The sequence below is a fragment of the Sinohyriopsis cumingii genome, chromosome 7 (genome assembly GCF_028554795.1).
Source record: "Sinohyriopsis cumingii isolate HCF-2022 chromosome 7, ASM2855479v2, whole genome shotgun sequence".
Taxonomy (NCBI): domain Eukaryota; kingdom Metazoa; phylum Mollusca; class Bivalvia; order Unionida; family Unionidae; genus Sinohyriopsis; species Sinohyriopsis cumingii.
The window spans coordinates 52789422-52806249 of NC_142967.1; the positions used below are offsets into that span (position 1 = coordinate 52789422).

The 16828-nt window shown below is 35.3% G+C and overlaps 1 protein-coding gene across 5 annotated transcripts; it reads right to left on the minus strand.

Moving 5' to 3' along the window:
• Nucleotides 1-3274: 3274 nt before the first annotated feature.
• On the minus strand, nt 3275-16244 carry LOC149795257 (uncharacterized). 5 transcript variants are annotated; one of them, XM_089964984.1, is made up of 4 exons: nt 16092-16244; nt 12488-12814; nt 7864-8041; nt 3275-3878 (listed from the first exon to the last, which is right to left on the minus strand). In XM_089964984.1, exons 2-4 carry the CDS (start codon nt 12809-12811, stop codon nt 3598-3600), a joined length of 783 nt encoding a protein of 260 aa, XP_089821110.1. In that variant the 5' UTR covers nt 12812-12814; nt 16092-16244; the 3' UTR covers nt 3275-3597. The 5 variants fall into 5 exon arrangements, with proteins under 5 accessions (XP_089821110.1, XP_089821111.1, XP_089821113.1 ...); XM_089964985.1 differs by lacking the exon at nt 16092-16244 and adding an exon at nt 15834-15937; XM_089964987.1 differs by lacking the exon at nt 16092-16244 and adding an exon at nt 15684-15806.
• Between the last annotated feature and the right edge of the window lie 584 nt (nt 16245-16828).

The window sequence follows — 16828 nt, forward strand, 5'->3', positions numbered from 1 at the left end:
GAGATATGTTTTATCAATATTTTTATGTATAATGCACACTTATTAAAGATATAGAAAAATAAATACATAAATTTAAAAAAAAAATATATCTTGATATATTTTTGACAAATGTTAAATAGCCATCAGAACTCAATTTATATAATAAAAAATTATGGCGTGCATAATGCTTACTATCAAGTATTTTATAAATAATTAATTATATTATAAAGAGAATTAATTTAAAAATGCACTTTCATGTTTAAAGAATTAGTAAACTTATTTTTATGATATTAGTTTATACTTTTACCAATTAAGTTATTCTACAAAGTAGAATAATATAAAAATATTGTTTTCTAATTGTCATCAGGGGACATAATTCATAAAAATAAACCAAAAAACAAACAGGATTAATGAATGTCATAGTGTATTTGAATTTAGACCTTTTGGATATACCATATTAAGATGGTGAATCCAATAGATTTCCTTTAGCAGATGTTCCATCTCAGAATCAGCTTTAACAATATAGGTTGGAAGGAGAAATCTTGCAAGGTATGGGAAATTTTTTTAAAATGTGCGATAACACGAGATGAAAATGATTGATCGATATAATTTTTTTATAGCTGATCTATGTTGGTTCATACGTTTAGATATTTGTTGACTGGTTTGTCCAATATATTGGATGCCACATCTTTTGCATGTTATCAAATAAATAACATTTGATGTTGCACAATTAGTATCACAATGCATATTAAAAGTTTCTTTCATATTATTACTATTGAAATAAGTATTTTCATTAATAAATGAACAGTGTGAACATCTAGGTCTATTACATTTAGTTGATGATCCTATTTTATATGATGTTTTTTCTAATTTAGAATTAGTTAGGAAATCTTTTAAGATTTTTAGTCCTTTTATAAGCAAGTGTTGGATTGCTTTCATGTAGCAATTTAACACTTGCTTTACATAAGTTTAATAAATCCCAATATTTACTGATAATCTTACCTATAATAGGCGAACTGGAATTATATTCAATAACAAAAGGAATGATATCTTATTTCTATTTTTGATTTTACATTGTAAAAATTCAAGTTGTGTAAGAGAAGATACTTTTTGGAAAGCAGTATTAATGATGTCAGTAGGGTAATTTCTATTTTAAAAATGTCATATATCGTCAAACTTTTTTATGTATAATTCATATATACATATTTTTCTGACATGTAATAGAACTTCATTTCTTTTTAAAAAATGAGCCATGTTTGGTGTTTCATCGTTAAAACTACAGTTTTATAGATATACGATTTCAGTTGCAACAAAAGGAGATTGATCACTGTATCTCTTTTGTTTTGGTTTATTATACCAAAAATTCTTTTTGAAACTTGAAATTTATGCAGATGATTACACTTACTGGTTTTATTGGGTGGATAAGGAGTAAGTAATGACACAGGTTTGGAACAGTTCCAAAAAAGACCAATCTTGATTTAAGGCATCTTGGCACGAAGATCTTTCAAACTTTACAAGTGATACCTATTTGCCATCAAATATGGCCACCATTACTAACAACAGAAAGATCTTTGAAATGACTTCCCCAAAACTGCAAAATGGAATTTGACCATACTTGATAAGAAACATCTTGGCATGAAGACCTTTCACTTCTGTATAAATAATGCCAATCCGTCATCAAATATGGCCACCATTACTAAAACTAGAACAACCATTACATGACATAAAACAGTGCTCAAGAGAATTTGACCAAATTTGACAGAAATCACCCTGGCTTTGAAGTTTATTCTGATGATGCTGACCATCCAATATGGCCACCATTACTAAAACTAGAACAACCATTACATGACATAAAACAGTGCTCAAGAGAATCTGACCTGATCTGACAGAAATGACCCTGGCTTTTTAGTTTATTCAGATGATGCTGACCCTCCATCAAATATGGCCACCATTACAAAAATCAGAACAACCTTTACATGACATAAAACACTGCTCAAGAGAATTTGACAGAAATAACCCTGGCTTTGAAGTTTATTCAAATGATTCTGACCCTCCATCAAATATAACCATTTTAAAAAAATGGAGAAACCATCAAAAGAGAGCATCCTACTGAGTCAGGCCAACTGTTCTTTCATTTGGCTATTAGGCAGATGTAAGCACGGTGAATCCCCTAGTACAGGGTAAGAATGAGCACTTTTGAAGCAAGTGAAATTAAGTCCAAGAAAATTATTTTCTTAAAGCTACTTACCCCAGGTCAAATTTTCCTTTTAAAAACATTATTTCACAGATACTGAAATCTTGAATCTGGGCATCCCATACTAACAGTTCTAGTCTAGTCCTATGTACATGGCTACATCTACAGGGTAAGTCATGTACACATAATTAACTCTACAGGCCATCATTGGAAACCCATTTGTAATCGACTCCTATCCATTTCATCAGTGGAGTGGTAATGAAATCGATCGCTCTTTGGTTTGTGATGATGTCTAATGGAAAATGTTGGAAAAACACATTTAAAAATCTAATAATGGCGATTATTCTTATAAAAATCAGAGTAAATTGCCCAAACTAAAGTACACTTTGAAAGACTTACATTAAACCATTATACAGGACATAAGGATGCTGATTATTTTTCAATCAGACACCACAAAAAAATTAGAAATGACATTTTGAACTTCAGATAATTTAAATTCAGCATGAAATGATACCAGTTTTTGTCAAGCCCTTGTTAAAAGAAAAGCAGTCATTTTTCTTGCTGTGCCCAGTTTGAATTTTTCTCATTCTGAAAAATTTCATGGTGTGTATATCTTCTGATCAGTTTAACTATCCTGAAGATTCCAGTGTTTAATGGTTATATCTACTTTAATGTGGTTGTAATGGTTTATTCAGCATACTCTTGATGGCTTGGATGTTTATCTGACACAAGTGGGGGATACAGAAGACTGCAGATGAAATCTCCTTTCATCTAATGGGAGATCACTTAAAAATGCCTGCTAATGCAAAGACATGAGATGAAACAGGGTCCTGTAAAACCAGAAAGCAAGCATGTCATGTACTATTTACAAATCTTGTCTAAGTTTTCTGCTTGAGAAACTGTTTCTTTTCAGCTTTTCTACGTTGCTGCTAAAAAGTAGGACACAATTTCCAAAAGTTAGTTATTAAAAACATTTAAAAATCTTTCACAGTGACTTACTTAATACTGTACTACTGATAGTTTACATTATACCTATAAAAAGACATTACACTGTTTAAAATTTGCAGAGAATTGCAAGAAAAAACAAATGAGAGAAAAGACTCCTTTCTTTGACAAGTTTAATTTAATGATTAATGGTGGCAGAGTTGTCAAAGGCATTCACTGACTTCCCACCTGTCTGCATGGGTTCAAGTTTCAGGCTCGTTTAACATGAGTATGTGAGAATGCTTGCAGTTTCTTCATGGTCGGTGGTTCTAACTTGGGTTTTCCAGGTTTCTTCCTCCACCATAGATACTGGTTGCCATGTATCGTGTACTGAAAAATGGCTTTAAGCCAACAACAACAACAGCAACAATTAATATCTTTTCTTCATTATGAATACATTAATCAACACAAAAAATACTTATTATAGGAAATGTTGAGCCTCAAAATAACATTTGTGTTCTATCATATGTCAGAAATTGTCCACTATCTTCAACTGTCAAACTATCAATCACTGACATCAAACAGTTAACTGAGTATTCAGTTGAGAAGAGTTTAGTAACATTTGTATGATATGGACGTGATAGATCAGTATCCACTGTCCCCGGGTGTAAGGCTACACAGATTACACGATTTCGCCCACGGCCCAGTTCAGTGCTGAGATTCCTTGTTGCCATGTTCAGTGCAGCTTTTGACATACGATAGCTGTACCATCCTCCCAGTTCTATTAAAGAAAAGATACAAAGAATTATCAATTACAGCTAGTGTGAAAAATATCATGCATAAACATCTAGCTATTTAATTTTCAGTTAGTCATGAAGGATTGATTTGACTTTGTGGGGTTTAACGCCATTTTTCAGCACACAATAGGCTATACATATCTGACAAAATGCAATACAAGTCATAATCATGTAATGGTTCACTGGATTACCTGAATTTTACATGCACGAATTTCTGATAGTCCATTCCAAGCAGTCTGGTAGATCTGTCAAATGCCATCTGAACGTGACTGTTGTTAATGTAAGGTAACATACAACTACTGAGCTATGAAATGTTGGACTAAATGCCCTGGTAAATATGGCTAAAGAAAAGACTTAATTATCCAAAGTGAGACAAGCTGAAAGACAACTCCTGTCACTAAGATATAGATTGGATTAAGTGACAGTCTATAAAAAATAAGTCACTGCAGGCTATGGTCCAATGCAGTCCTGGGTTCAAACCCCAATTGTGGCATTAATTACAGGATTAATTCTCCATTGATCATCACGTAAGGAATGTGTAATTTCCCTATCAGTACTAGAAGCAAGATGTCAGTACTACTTTATGTACTTGGATGGTAATCACAACATCAAAAGAAACTGAGCCATGCCTCTGATTCATTACAAGACATGTTCATAACAAGGTTGCAGGAATTGCGTATCACAGTCACAAACTAGTGGGGCAACTAGATTTTGGTGGTTAAGGTTTATAACAGTGTGATTACTATGCTGAAAAATCAATATTTGCATAGGTAAGCTAATTGCTATTTATGCCAGATGCTAATATTTACTAAAGATATGATACCTACCTGGCAAAGTCAATCGTGTGTAATAATCATACATCCTGCTGTCACCTGGCATTCAGTTCTGGCTATTGCCAGATGCTAAGCTCATTGTAAAGGGCATGTTTATTTTCTGTCACTGATTAGGTATTTTCAAAACAACAACTACCTAAAGAGTGGACACTAGGAACAATTCTATACTCGAGTAATCACGTTCTCTTTAGCCCCCATTCTTACACAAATACATGTAGAAATTGTAGTTTTCAATCCCTCCACATCATGCTTAACACCTTTATCTTACAAACGGATGACTTTCAATGGCAATTACTCTTTCATAATAAATGTGATAAACACTTGTACTGTGCTAATTATGCACTTTTTTCAAAAGTATGACCGATAACTTGATTTACAAAAAAATTAATTTCAAATTGGTAACTTGTATGATACATTCATATGCAGCTTATGAGTGGAAAAATAATAATTTCCACAAAATGAAATGAAGTTATATAATGTAAAAATAAAAAGAAAATTTTAGTAAATGAAAAATAAAGTTGTTTATTGTGATGACCAAAGAAATTTATTTGGTATAAGCTTAATATTCATATAAGGAAAGAAAGCTTGAAAACATGTGAAACTAATAGAAATTCTGAGCTTTAAATAATACTGATTATGCATGATACAGAAAAAGATTAATCAATATGCAAAATGTTACATTTACAAGACAATAATTCACAGACAGCCATAATGTCCATTTTAGCTCTTTCAAAATGGCACTTCATATCAATGTTGGTGTTCATTGGTGCTCCAATAGCATACTGGGAAGCTGACGAGTTATAAATATTAAAATCCAGATGTCGTTTAAATCGTATGTTTTTGGTATAATTTATTGAGAAATAAAGTTAATAATTTAATTAGCCATTTATAGCAAACTTTAATTTGCTGTTGACTGGTCATTTTCATTTGAATTGCAAAAGAAAATTTCTAATGAGTACAACCACATTATTTTACTGTTAACTAGGTTTTGCAGTCTGGTTGTCCAGTAGGCAACCATGTCTTTTGAAAAACTGTCCCTCCCTCCCTCTCTTTCTACATCACAGTTATATACTAGGCAACCAGAAAAATCTTATGGGAAATAAGGTTTTCAAAGCAAATGACTCTGGGAGAACAATGGATTTTCAACATTTTCTGCCCCTGCTCTAGTTTTGTACCAACTGTATTCCAACCCCAATCCCATTATTGTATACATGTGCAACATTTTCCTCATTTAAATGACTTGTCTCGCACTGTCTGGACCCCAACCAACATATTAGTCTGGGGTTTTCATGTAATGCTGTTTATATTTCTTGCTTCTTTTTTGCCACAAAGTGATTGCAAATGCATAAATTCAAACAATTTTTAAAACAGAAATATATGACGTGGCAAGAAAACAATTGATATGTCTTGAATGAAATGGTTGGTTTATTGTTTTTTTATATATAAAAATCAATCCAAAGTTTTGTGGCTGAACTACCAAAAAAGCATTTTCATCATTGGCACAATAGGGTGCAATGTAAGAGGTTCATGGTGCAGTGTGAAGGCAACTGGGTGGACTGTAGGGCAGGGAAGGTAGTGTCATGTCAACTGGTTGCACTATGAGGGCATGATGAATCGGAGCATCTTCACACCATTTCATACAACGATCCATTACTGTGTAACCAATCCATGCTCAGTTGTACATGGATGTGATACTTCTGGAACAGCCCTTATGGAGATTTATTATTTATTCCATTTCTAGAAGATTTTTCCAAAATATTTACAATAAACAAGGAAATGAATGAGATTTGCAGGGTTATCATTTCTGGTCAAATTTTAGTTGCCAAATCAGTGAAATATCCTGGGTGATCAGGGAAGTATGTCATGTATACTTCAAAGGCAATTATGCATATACCATATAGACTTGATTACAACTTGTGTCAAACTGCAAACAACAAAGACACTGATCTTGAGCAGCGTAATACACCTGCAGATCAAGGTCAACGTTGTTTGTTCTACTATTACTCCTAACAAACTGCACCAACTCAGATCTGCTGTTGCGTTATGCGACAGTAGATTTGGGTCTGAGCAGTTTGCAGTTGGACTCATCTTGTAAGCAAGTATATATGGTAAATCATTGTTTGCCTTGAAAATACTATATTGGCAGATATTGCCAAAATCACTGCTGGTGATCAAATTTATCATGTCTTCTAGTACAAAACCAGATGTTACCACAACCATTCATTTATAAGTATCCATGTTGGATGTCAGATCAATACTACTTTCATTCAGTTCCAAGTAAAGATCATGTCTTTTAGTGAAAACCCCAAATAATATGGCCATCCCTTCAGGAAGAGCTGTGGCCACCCCTGTGGTTATGGTGGATGGCAGAGTGGCACAATTTTTATTTAAGACCATTATACATCATAAGATGTAATTCAGTGAAAACCTGATGTCACTCTGACCTTCCATTCAAGATGAGTAGCAACAACTAGGTTTTCTCACAGTGGCGATATTGGATGCAAGATTAGTACCATTTTCTGTAGGGCTAACAAGGCATCATATTAAGTCTTTTAGTAAAAAACCCATAATGATATGACCATCGAGTCAGGATTAGTAGTGTTAAGATTTTTAAGATAATCACCATGGCAGTCATAATATATGTCTGATGGGCTCCATTTTCATTTAGAACCAACTAGATATCATTAGTCTTTTAGTGTAAAGCCAATGACAATACAACCAGTTTAGAAGAAGAGATACACTATATCAAAATTTTCTACATATATGCCATGGTATCTATACTGAATGCCTGAGTTTCATTTAGAACCAACAATATATTATAAGAAGTCTTTTAGCGAAAAAACCCATATTTACATGAACATTCACCCAGAAGAGGTAGTGATAACAAGATGTTTTTGGTATGACTTGGCTGGGGTTCAAACCTGTGACCGCCCTCATCTGAGGTGGATGCTCTAACCACATAGGTCATCGTAGCAGTCTCTCTAATCATATACCATGATTTACAGTACATTTTAAAATTGTGCAGAAACATCAACATTTATTCAGCAATGCAAAGACCACTGTGTGTTAAAAGAGAGCTGGATCATTTTGTCCTTGTTTTCTTGGAAGAATTAAAAGGAAAAAATTCATAACATACTATTTTCAGTAATGGAACCAACTTTAGCAGACATGTTGACTAGAACAGCAGCATGTCTATTATTGACCTCTGCAGCCTGCTGGCCAAAACAGCCACTTCCTCTGATTAACATTGGACTGAAGTATTTGGCCATCATCAATGGCCCAAAGGTGTTGGTCTCAAAGGTAGTCTTCAGTCCCTGAAACACAATACAGAATGGTTATGAGTTCAAGTCTGGACATCATCACATGTCCCATCAGCAAGGGATTTAACCCTGATTATTGCTGCACTCTCAGCTGTAGATGTAGCATGTGTTGGGTCATGTGTCCACTTTGGGTGGGAGAGATGACTGTCTCAACATATTTTCCCTGAGAACTTAAAACTCTAGTGGGTGCTGAAAGCTACAGTTGTAAGCTTTATCCAATATATTCCTGTATAGATATTTATTATTAAATCTTAAGTCATGTAATATGTTTTAGGCTAATTAGTAAAACACTAAGACATGTAACCTCCGCATCCGAGCTGGATGCTCTACCACTCAGGCCACCAGAGTGGTTCATCTCCTTAATAAGGGAAATTTGTACTCTTGGTTTCTTGCCAGGGAAACTGGGATAAGCTTTGAGGTGTCAGCAAAAACTGGAGGCTGGGGATTCCACTCCACCCAACTCATGCTTATTGGACAACATTAATGGAAGCAATACTTGATTCTAATGATGTTTTAATTCCCAAAATCCCTTTCCAATTTCAGCTTTTTAATACAACCCAAAAACTTTAAAAATTATACTGACACCCATGTTACTTATGAACTAATTGTGGGCTGCCATGCATAGACTTCAACCTGAAGATGCCAATACTTCGAATATGATGACAACCACTGTCATCCCAAGAAAAACAAGAAGAGTTCTTTGAATGAAATGAAGCTCTACTGGGCAAAAAGAATTTCCAGGAATTCAAGACCATTTCTTCATTTTAATTGCTAAGTACTGAAATCATCAGCAATAACAAGATTTCTAATTAGCTGCTGTGGTGCATATACTGCATGTGAACTTGGCACCATTTTCATTCTGAACGAAGTAGAAATCATTAAGCCCTTTGATGAAAACCCGATGTCATAATGAACATTCATTCGGGGGAGTTCAGTAAAAAGCATTTTTAAGACAGTCATGGCAGCCATACTGGATAAACAATTGACACCATTTTCATTCACAATCAACTAGGCATCATATGGATTCTATTGGCAAAAAAAAACCATGTTGATATAGCCATCCATCTGGGAGGAGTAGAAATAAATATTTGTAAGATAATCACCATTGTGGCCATCTTATGGGTCAGTCATTTTCATCAAGGAGCAACTCACCAACATAATAACTCTTCTGATGAAAACCATATATCAAAATGACTTTCCATTTAAGCAGAAACATTGGTCAGCACCATTTTAGTTTAGGATCAACAAAAACATTATAAGAAGTCCTTTAGTGAAAATCCCTTGCTGATGTAAGCATTCATTCAGGAGTAGATTTTCAAGCTGGCCGTTGTGGCAGCCATATAAGATTAGCACCATTTTCATTTAGAACCAACAAACACGATAATTAATGTTAAAGGTTCTTCATATGATGTACTGTACTCTTATAATCATCACATGTACATCTCTGGGTCTTTCAGCCTCTGAATTCAGGCACTGTAAATATCAGTACATTTTCCCACCACTCAGCAGCTAGTGGAAGTCTTTGAACCTGCCACCCAGCTATTATTGCATCATGTTGTTGTTGTTGTTGTGGGGTTTAACGCCATTTTTCAGCACACGATAGGCTATACATGGCGGCCAGTATTAATGGTGGAGGAAGAACCCGGAAAGAACCCCCAACCCCCGAGAAGCTACTGGTAAGCTTTCTCACATACCCACATTGGCTGAATGTTAGACTTGAACCGCCACAGACAGAGGTGAGATGGCAGTGATCCGTAACGAAGAGCGCTTTAGACCACTCGGCCACCCCTGCATCATGTTCTTTTGATGTACTCTCATAATGACATTATGTACATCTGGGGTCCTTTTCAGCTACTGAATTCTTTTGTAAATATCAGCACAGCTAAATTATTAATTTATCAACATATTTTCCCACTCAGCAGTTGGTTAAAGCAGGACCAGGAAGCCTCTGAATTTGCCATCCAGCCACGGCTTGCATATGGAGGACTCCTGAGTAAGTGATTTTCTGCATCCCAGACAAAAAAATTGCATCCAAATACACATGATTAAGCATTTCCAAGACCTCTGTTCAAGATGGCTTCTGTGGTGGCCATACTGGATGCAAAATTGACACACTTTTCATTTAGGACCAATGAGACATCAAAAGAAGTCTTAAAGTGAAAAACATGTTGATATGACCACTCATTCAGAGCAGCAGCAGTAAATGGATTTTAAGAATGGCCCATTGCAGTGGCCATACTGATGTCATATTGGAAATATTTTTATTTAGACCCAACAAGACTTTCCGTGAAAACTCCATTTTGATATGACTATCTATTCAGGATAAGTAGCAACAAGATTTTCAAGATGGTCACTGTGGTGGCCATATTTGGATGTCCAAGCAGTATCATTTTCATTTAGGATAAACTAGGCTGTGATGGCTATATTAAATGTCAGATTTCACAAATTCTATTTAGGACATCATAAAATGTCTTTCAGAGAAAACACCATGTTGATATGACAATTCATTCAGAGGCAATAAGAAGATTTTCAAGATGGACTGCCATAATGGCCATACTAAATGTCAGATCTGCTCCATTTTCATTTAGGACCAGCTGTGATGGCTATACTGAATGTCAAATTGGCACAACTTCCATTTATGACTAACTAGGCATTATAAGAAGTCTTTTAGTGAAAACCGCATGTTAATATGACCATCAATTCCAAAGGAGTATTGATCACAAGATTTTCAAGATGGATATTGCAGTGGCCATATTGGATGTCCAATCAGCACCATTTTCATTTAGGACCAACTAAACCATGGAATGAATGTACTCATAAAATTTCATAGCAATCCTTCAAGTAGTTTAGGAGAAATAGCAATAACAAACTTGTGATAAGACAGACAGACAGACGGATGACAGACAAAAGATAATCCAATAAGCTCTTTTGGTTTATAACCACTTGTGCTAAAAATGAAAAACACTCAATTCCAATTACTCTTAACTTAGAATTAAAACCTATTCAAGGTTTATCAAATATCTCAGCACGACCTCCTTCATTTCTGAAGTCGGACAAATAAAATTTTCCAAGGCAGTATTCAGGGGCAAGAGCTTTTCTTTCTATTTTAAAAGAGGTCAGACAAGTCTAATTTTCGTATACTTTAACGATTTATATCTACCTTTACCTGGCCTTTTCATACTGAATGCCTATATCTAATTTCTCTATTTATTCACATCCTATGATTGTACAGTAAATGGTCACTGATGACTGTCACATGTCTGCAAGTTCCATTACTGCTTGACTGGACACTGGGTTAAGCGACCAAATTATCAGCAAATCAAAACACTTAAAACAAAGTAAATCTGGTTTTATTAATTAGCAGTGTTTTAAACAATACTGTTTTATTGTGCTTTCCCAACATAGCTTGTTGTTGTTGTTGTTGTAGGGTTGAATGCCATTTTTCAGCACATGATAGGCTATACATGGCGGCCAGTATTAATGGTGGAGGAAGAACCCGGGAAATCCCCGGAAAGAACCATCAACCCTCGAGAAACTACTGGCAAGCTTTCTCACATACCCACATTGGCCAAATCTGAGACTCGAACCTATGCAGACAGAGGTGAGATGGCAGTGATCTGTAATGAAGGGTGCTTTAGACCACTCGGCCACTTGGCCCCCCCCCCAACATAGCTTATACACAAAACAGAAAACAGTTTTTGTAAATGCCAATCTTGTTACTAATCATAAGAACAGACTTGGTGTGTGCTCCAGGTGAGCTTAAACTTGGTGCTAATCATAAGAACACACATAGTGTGCACTCCAGGTGAGCTTAAACTTGGTGCTAATCATAAGAACAGACTTGGTGTGCCCTCCAGATGAGCCTAAACTTGGTGCTAATCATAAGAACAGACTTGGTGTGCACTCCAGGTGAGCTTAAACTTGGTGCTAATCATAAGAACAGACTTGGTGTGCACTCCAGGTGAGCTTAAACTTGGTGCTAATCATAAGAACAGACTTGGTGTGCACTCCAGGTGAGCTTAAACTTGGTGCTAATCATAAGAACAGACCCAGGGCAAGAGACTTTGTTCTGTCAATTGATAAAGTCTTGAGAGAACAAGTTAGGGGAAGTTCTTGATTGCAGTAGCTACCAAATCAGAGCAGCAAAAAGTCAAAGATACCCTGACATACTCAACCCTACAAAACAATCAAGCAATTTGAAGAAATAATGTTGTACATTATTTCATTTGTTTATAATATGGATTACAATGCACACATAATATGGATTACAATGCACACATCTCATTGAATCTATAGAAGAGAATGACATTTTTGAACAAGTGAAAATGTACGTGGCACAAGTGAATTTTCTGATACAATGGTTGGAAAAACAGTTTGATCAAACCTGCTACACATACTTCAAAAATGTTACACAGTCATGCACATATGAATTCTAAATACCTCAAAAGAGACATCTTTAAGGCTAGTCTCTCCCCTTCCTGATGGGTGCAGCATTCCAGCAGCATTCACCAGCAAGTCCAATCGTCCAAACTGTTTCTCAACGTACTTTGCCACACTCTGGATATGTGACTCATTTCGAACATCAAGCTGACAAACATGTAGTCTCTCCTGGTTTGACTTTTGCAAATTTTTCAAATCAGAGGCTGAATCTGGTGACCTACATGTTGCTATGACAATGCCATCGCCACTTTTTCTCAATAAATGTCTGCAAAACTCGAGACCTATTCCTCGACTTGAGCCTTGAATCAAGGAAATTGAAGCCATTATCTGAAAACCAATGAAAGGCAGCTTCAATAATGTATCACTTACAAGTCTATCTAAATGACCAACATAAAAAATATTTCCCTTGTGATTTGCAAATGTGAACAAAGACAGGAAACACATACAATATATATATATATAGAGAGAGAGACAGAGAGCACATACATTAACTATCACTTTAAAAGTGTTGGTATACAGCTGTTTGATATACCAATATTGTATATATTGTATATCAAACTGTGATTTGCCCATGACATTAAGGTTTCAAGAGCCTAGCTGGTAATGAATTTCCAGTTAAAGGTATTTAATTTATATTGTGTGCTTGACCTTTTTCCATTATGAAGATAGTTTGGTGTTTACCTTACTTTTGTCATGTTTGTAAGTGTAAATAAGTTTAGTTATATTTGAGTTCAAGGTTCAGCCTTATTTACAAACTTAAACATTAAATTCTTATGCATACTGTAATTTATCTGATGCTTTGTTTTTGTTTTTTCTAACCAATATTAATGTTGTAAAACAGATCATTTATAAATATTACAACATTTGAAGGTTTTTCTCCCTCTCTCTTGATCTATTTGTCTAGTTGGTTGCTCAGTTAGTGTACAAGTTTGACCTCAACTGATCTAGATTACACACTGACATTCTGTGAATGTATTACAATAAAACCAAACAGACTAATTGACAAACTGAAAGATGGATGATATAGACAATGTTATAGACAGTTCCCCTTTTCTCTGGCTCTCTCATAGTCAGTGTTCCCCTCCCCACTTCTGTCTTTTGCAAGTCATGGGTGAAACTCCTTGATAAAGAATCGAAGCAGAAATTTGCCCAAGGTATGCAACAATGTCTCTGGACCTATAATGGTAAAATCTGCAGACAAACCAACCAACACTGATGTTCTACTTTCTTCATTTAAACCAACTTTCATCATTAAATCCGAAGAGTCTTGCTTATTTATTCAATCAATATGAATGAAAATATACATGTTCATAAAAAGCTAAATTGGAACAAAGGAATTTGTGCTTAGCCGAGATAATGGGTCCCAAAAGTATTACATATATGCCAAAATTTGAATATAAGTATAAAAAAACTTTTTTTTGCACTGGTTGCTTTGAGATTATACTTATTTATAAAACTGACCTCAGAGAGTCATATCTTGATTTAATCATGACGAGAAAAACAACACATTGAAAAAATTGCACATAACTTGGTGCAACTTTTTCAATGTGTTGTTTTTGCACAAATTACAAGTGGATATAGGCACAAACAAGCACAATAAATATTTCATTTCACAGCAATTTTAACTGAAGCTTTCTGTAAAACTAGACACATAAGAATTACTTGACATATAATGAACATACATAATTAGACACTGTTATATGTGGAACATCCACAAGATGCGCTTTTTGCAACTTAAAATTCTGAAAACATTTTATTATTTAATCTGATGCGTATTGCCAGTATTCAGAGGTCAAGTATACATATGCGAAGAAACAATATTATATGTTAAAAACTACGTCTGTTACACGCATAACTTGACACCAAATCCCAACAAAGACGGCAAATGATCTATAAATATTGCAATAAATTCAAACAAAACGTTACATGTGATGTTGTAGACTCCATAACTTCATTTAAAAAAATGTAAACAGAAGCAAAATAAATACATCAGAAGATGGAAAATATGTATTTTTGTCATACGGTTTCGCATATAACAAATGATATAAGAGATAATTAATTGTCGTGGCCTAGTTATTAGTGTTACCAAAATGATAGTCCAGAAAATAAAGTCAAAGCAGTATATACACTGTACTTGTAATCCTACACTGTTAGACATATCACATGTTATTTATGTTTTAGTGCCACACGCCCAATACTAGGCCACTAAATCAGTCCTTCATCCATGATGATATTGATTTTCGGGTGAGGGGCTGATATCACCCATTCATTAAAAGCTGCAATTATTTGCATTCAATTTATGTAGATCTACACACATAAGTGTACATGTTATACACTTACTGGTATTTCTTGAGGCTGTGCAGCTACCATTGGCTCCAGGGTTCTTTTGGTGACATGTAGATTATATTTCCCGAGCAAATCATATGTTAGGTGACTTGTAAATCCACCTGGAATAGCACAATCATCTGTCCTGTGGCCATTTTGAGTTCCGCGCTTGACATGGCTGTTACCAATAACTGGTATGTGACTAAAGCGTACTCGGGTTTGTTCCGGGATCATTTGCACGCAGAAAAATTGCACATTTTAATGAACAAGTAACATCAGACCCACAATCTCACCTCTGTTTTGAGTGGGTTCGAGTCTAGGATTCGGCCGATGTGGGTATGTGAGAAAGCTTGCCAGTAGCTTTTCGTGGGTCGGTGGTTATTCCCGGGTTCTTCCTCCACCATTAATACTGGCTGCCATGCATAGCCTATCGTGTGCTGAAAAATGACGTTAAACCCCACAACAACAACAACATCAGACCCACAAGATCGTCCATCGGTATCAACACAGATTTGTGGGGTTGATTTATCGGACTAGCCCAATACATAAATATCAGCGTCGAGGTCGTACATACAGGACTACATATACTTGCTGCATAAAGTACAAGTATAAAAGCCACTACTAAATCCTAAATTATATGTAGCTCTGATAATACAAAAACTGTAATATGGCATGTTGGTCAAGAAACCACAAGCACTTGTTTTCGGGAGGAAACTAATGTGTACACTCACTAATTAATTGTGAGTATACACATATACTCGTCCGACAACACAAGCCACACCGCCCAATATTTTTGTTCTGTGGGGTGGTTCTCGCACTAAAACAAAAACAACGTGCTACGTCTTAGTGTATGACTAACACATATATATACCAGATAGCAGTTTCCACCGAATCTAGTGCCAGTGCAAAAACTGCAGCCTGTCTCGTACCCGTTATTTTGACAGATTCAATCAAGCCTACATAAATCTACAGTGAAAGAACATCCCTTTTTCACAAACATCGATTGTAAGATTAAAATTACCACAACCAAATTATCCAATTTTGATTTAGACAAAACATCTGCTATCTTAACAAAATTGGCGCTCCCTTCAACGTAGTCACATTTGATTCCGCATATTACAACTTCGGAACTCCCCTGACAAGAAAAATATGCAATTGCTTGCATTCAAATGGACATAGAACACAATTACTTTTACTATAGGTTCTTTACATTTATTTCTCAATACTGACCATTCCACTGTGTGACAATCAATACAAATCATATGTTAATCTAAAATACCTTCAAAGGTGACTTCACGGTGATGTTCTTGTCAAAGGTTGACCTGCACTTTTTTGAGAGGCTGGACTGTCAACAGAACAACATGTAAACAGAACACAGATTTCACTTCCGGATCATCAACCAAGGCCTAATTACTCACTGTGCGCTGTCGCCGAAATACACATGGAAAACCACATCCTGAGCTCATATTCTCAAGAATAAAAATTTACCTTTAAATCCTTACCAGAAATGCAAAAATATAACTCTTCTATCCCCACAAAAATGAGAGAGGAAAAAATGTTCTAAAAATAGACTAGAACTACATTTGTTTGGATACTGAACTGGAAGTACTAATTGTGACCTGATTCCAAATGGTAATATCTGTACATTTTCTAATGATGCTAGATAGTTTTCATGCACCAGAGTCGTCATGTTTAGAGAAGTATTTAACGTTGCGGACACGAAATTCAGTACGTCGAAATTAAGGCTAGTGGTTTCAAAATATGAACCCTTTAATTACAGAAAGTATCTGTATAATAAAGAGGTTTTAGCATGGTTTATTATCTGTGGGCTATTATTTTCTTCTGGTGCCCTTGTTGTAATTATACAGGACAATAAATAGTACGCGGTTTGGTGGACACGACGAGTTGGTTCGACCCCTAAAACATAAACATCAGGGTTGATGTCTTACATTGTAGGACTGGATGAGTTATGTACGTGACTAACATTTCCGGGTCTGAAAGTATATGATGAATTTA

Excerpts from the sequence above, each read along its gene's own strand:
- LOC149795257 (XM_089964983.1), bottom strand. The coding sequence starts at position 15,046 with ATGATCCCGGAACAAACCCGAGTACGCTTTAGTCACATACCAGTTATT. Across the intron at positions 12,815-14,827 it reads CACAGCCTCAAGAAATACCA|ATAATGGCTTCAATTTCCTT; the intron begins GTAAGTGTATAA and ends ATTGGTTTTCAG. Across the intron at positions 8,042-12,487 it reads TTAAAGATGTCTCTTTTGAG|GGACTGAAGACTACCTTTGA; the intron begins GTATTTAGAATT and ends ATTGTGTTTCAG.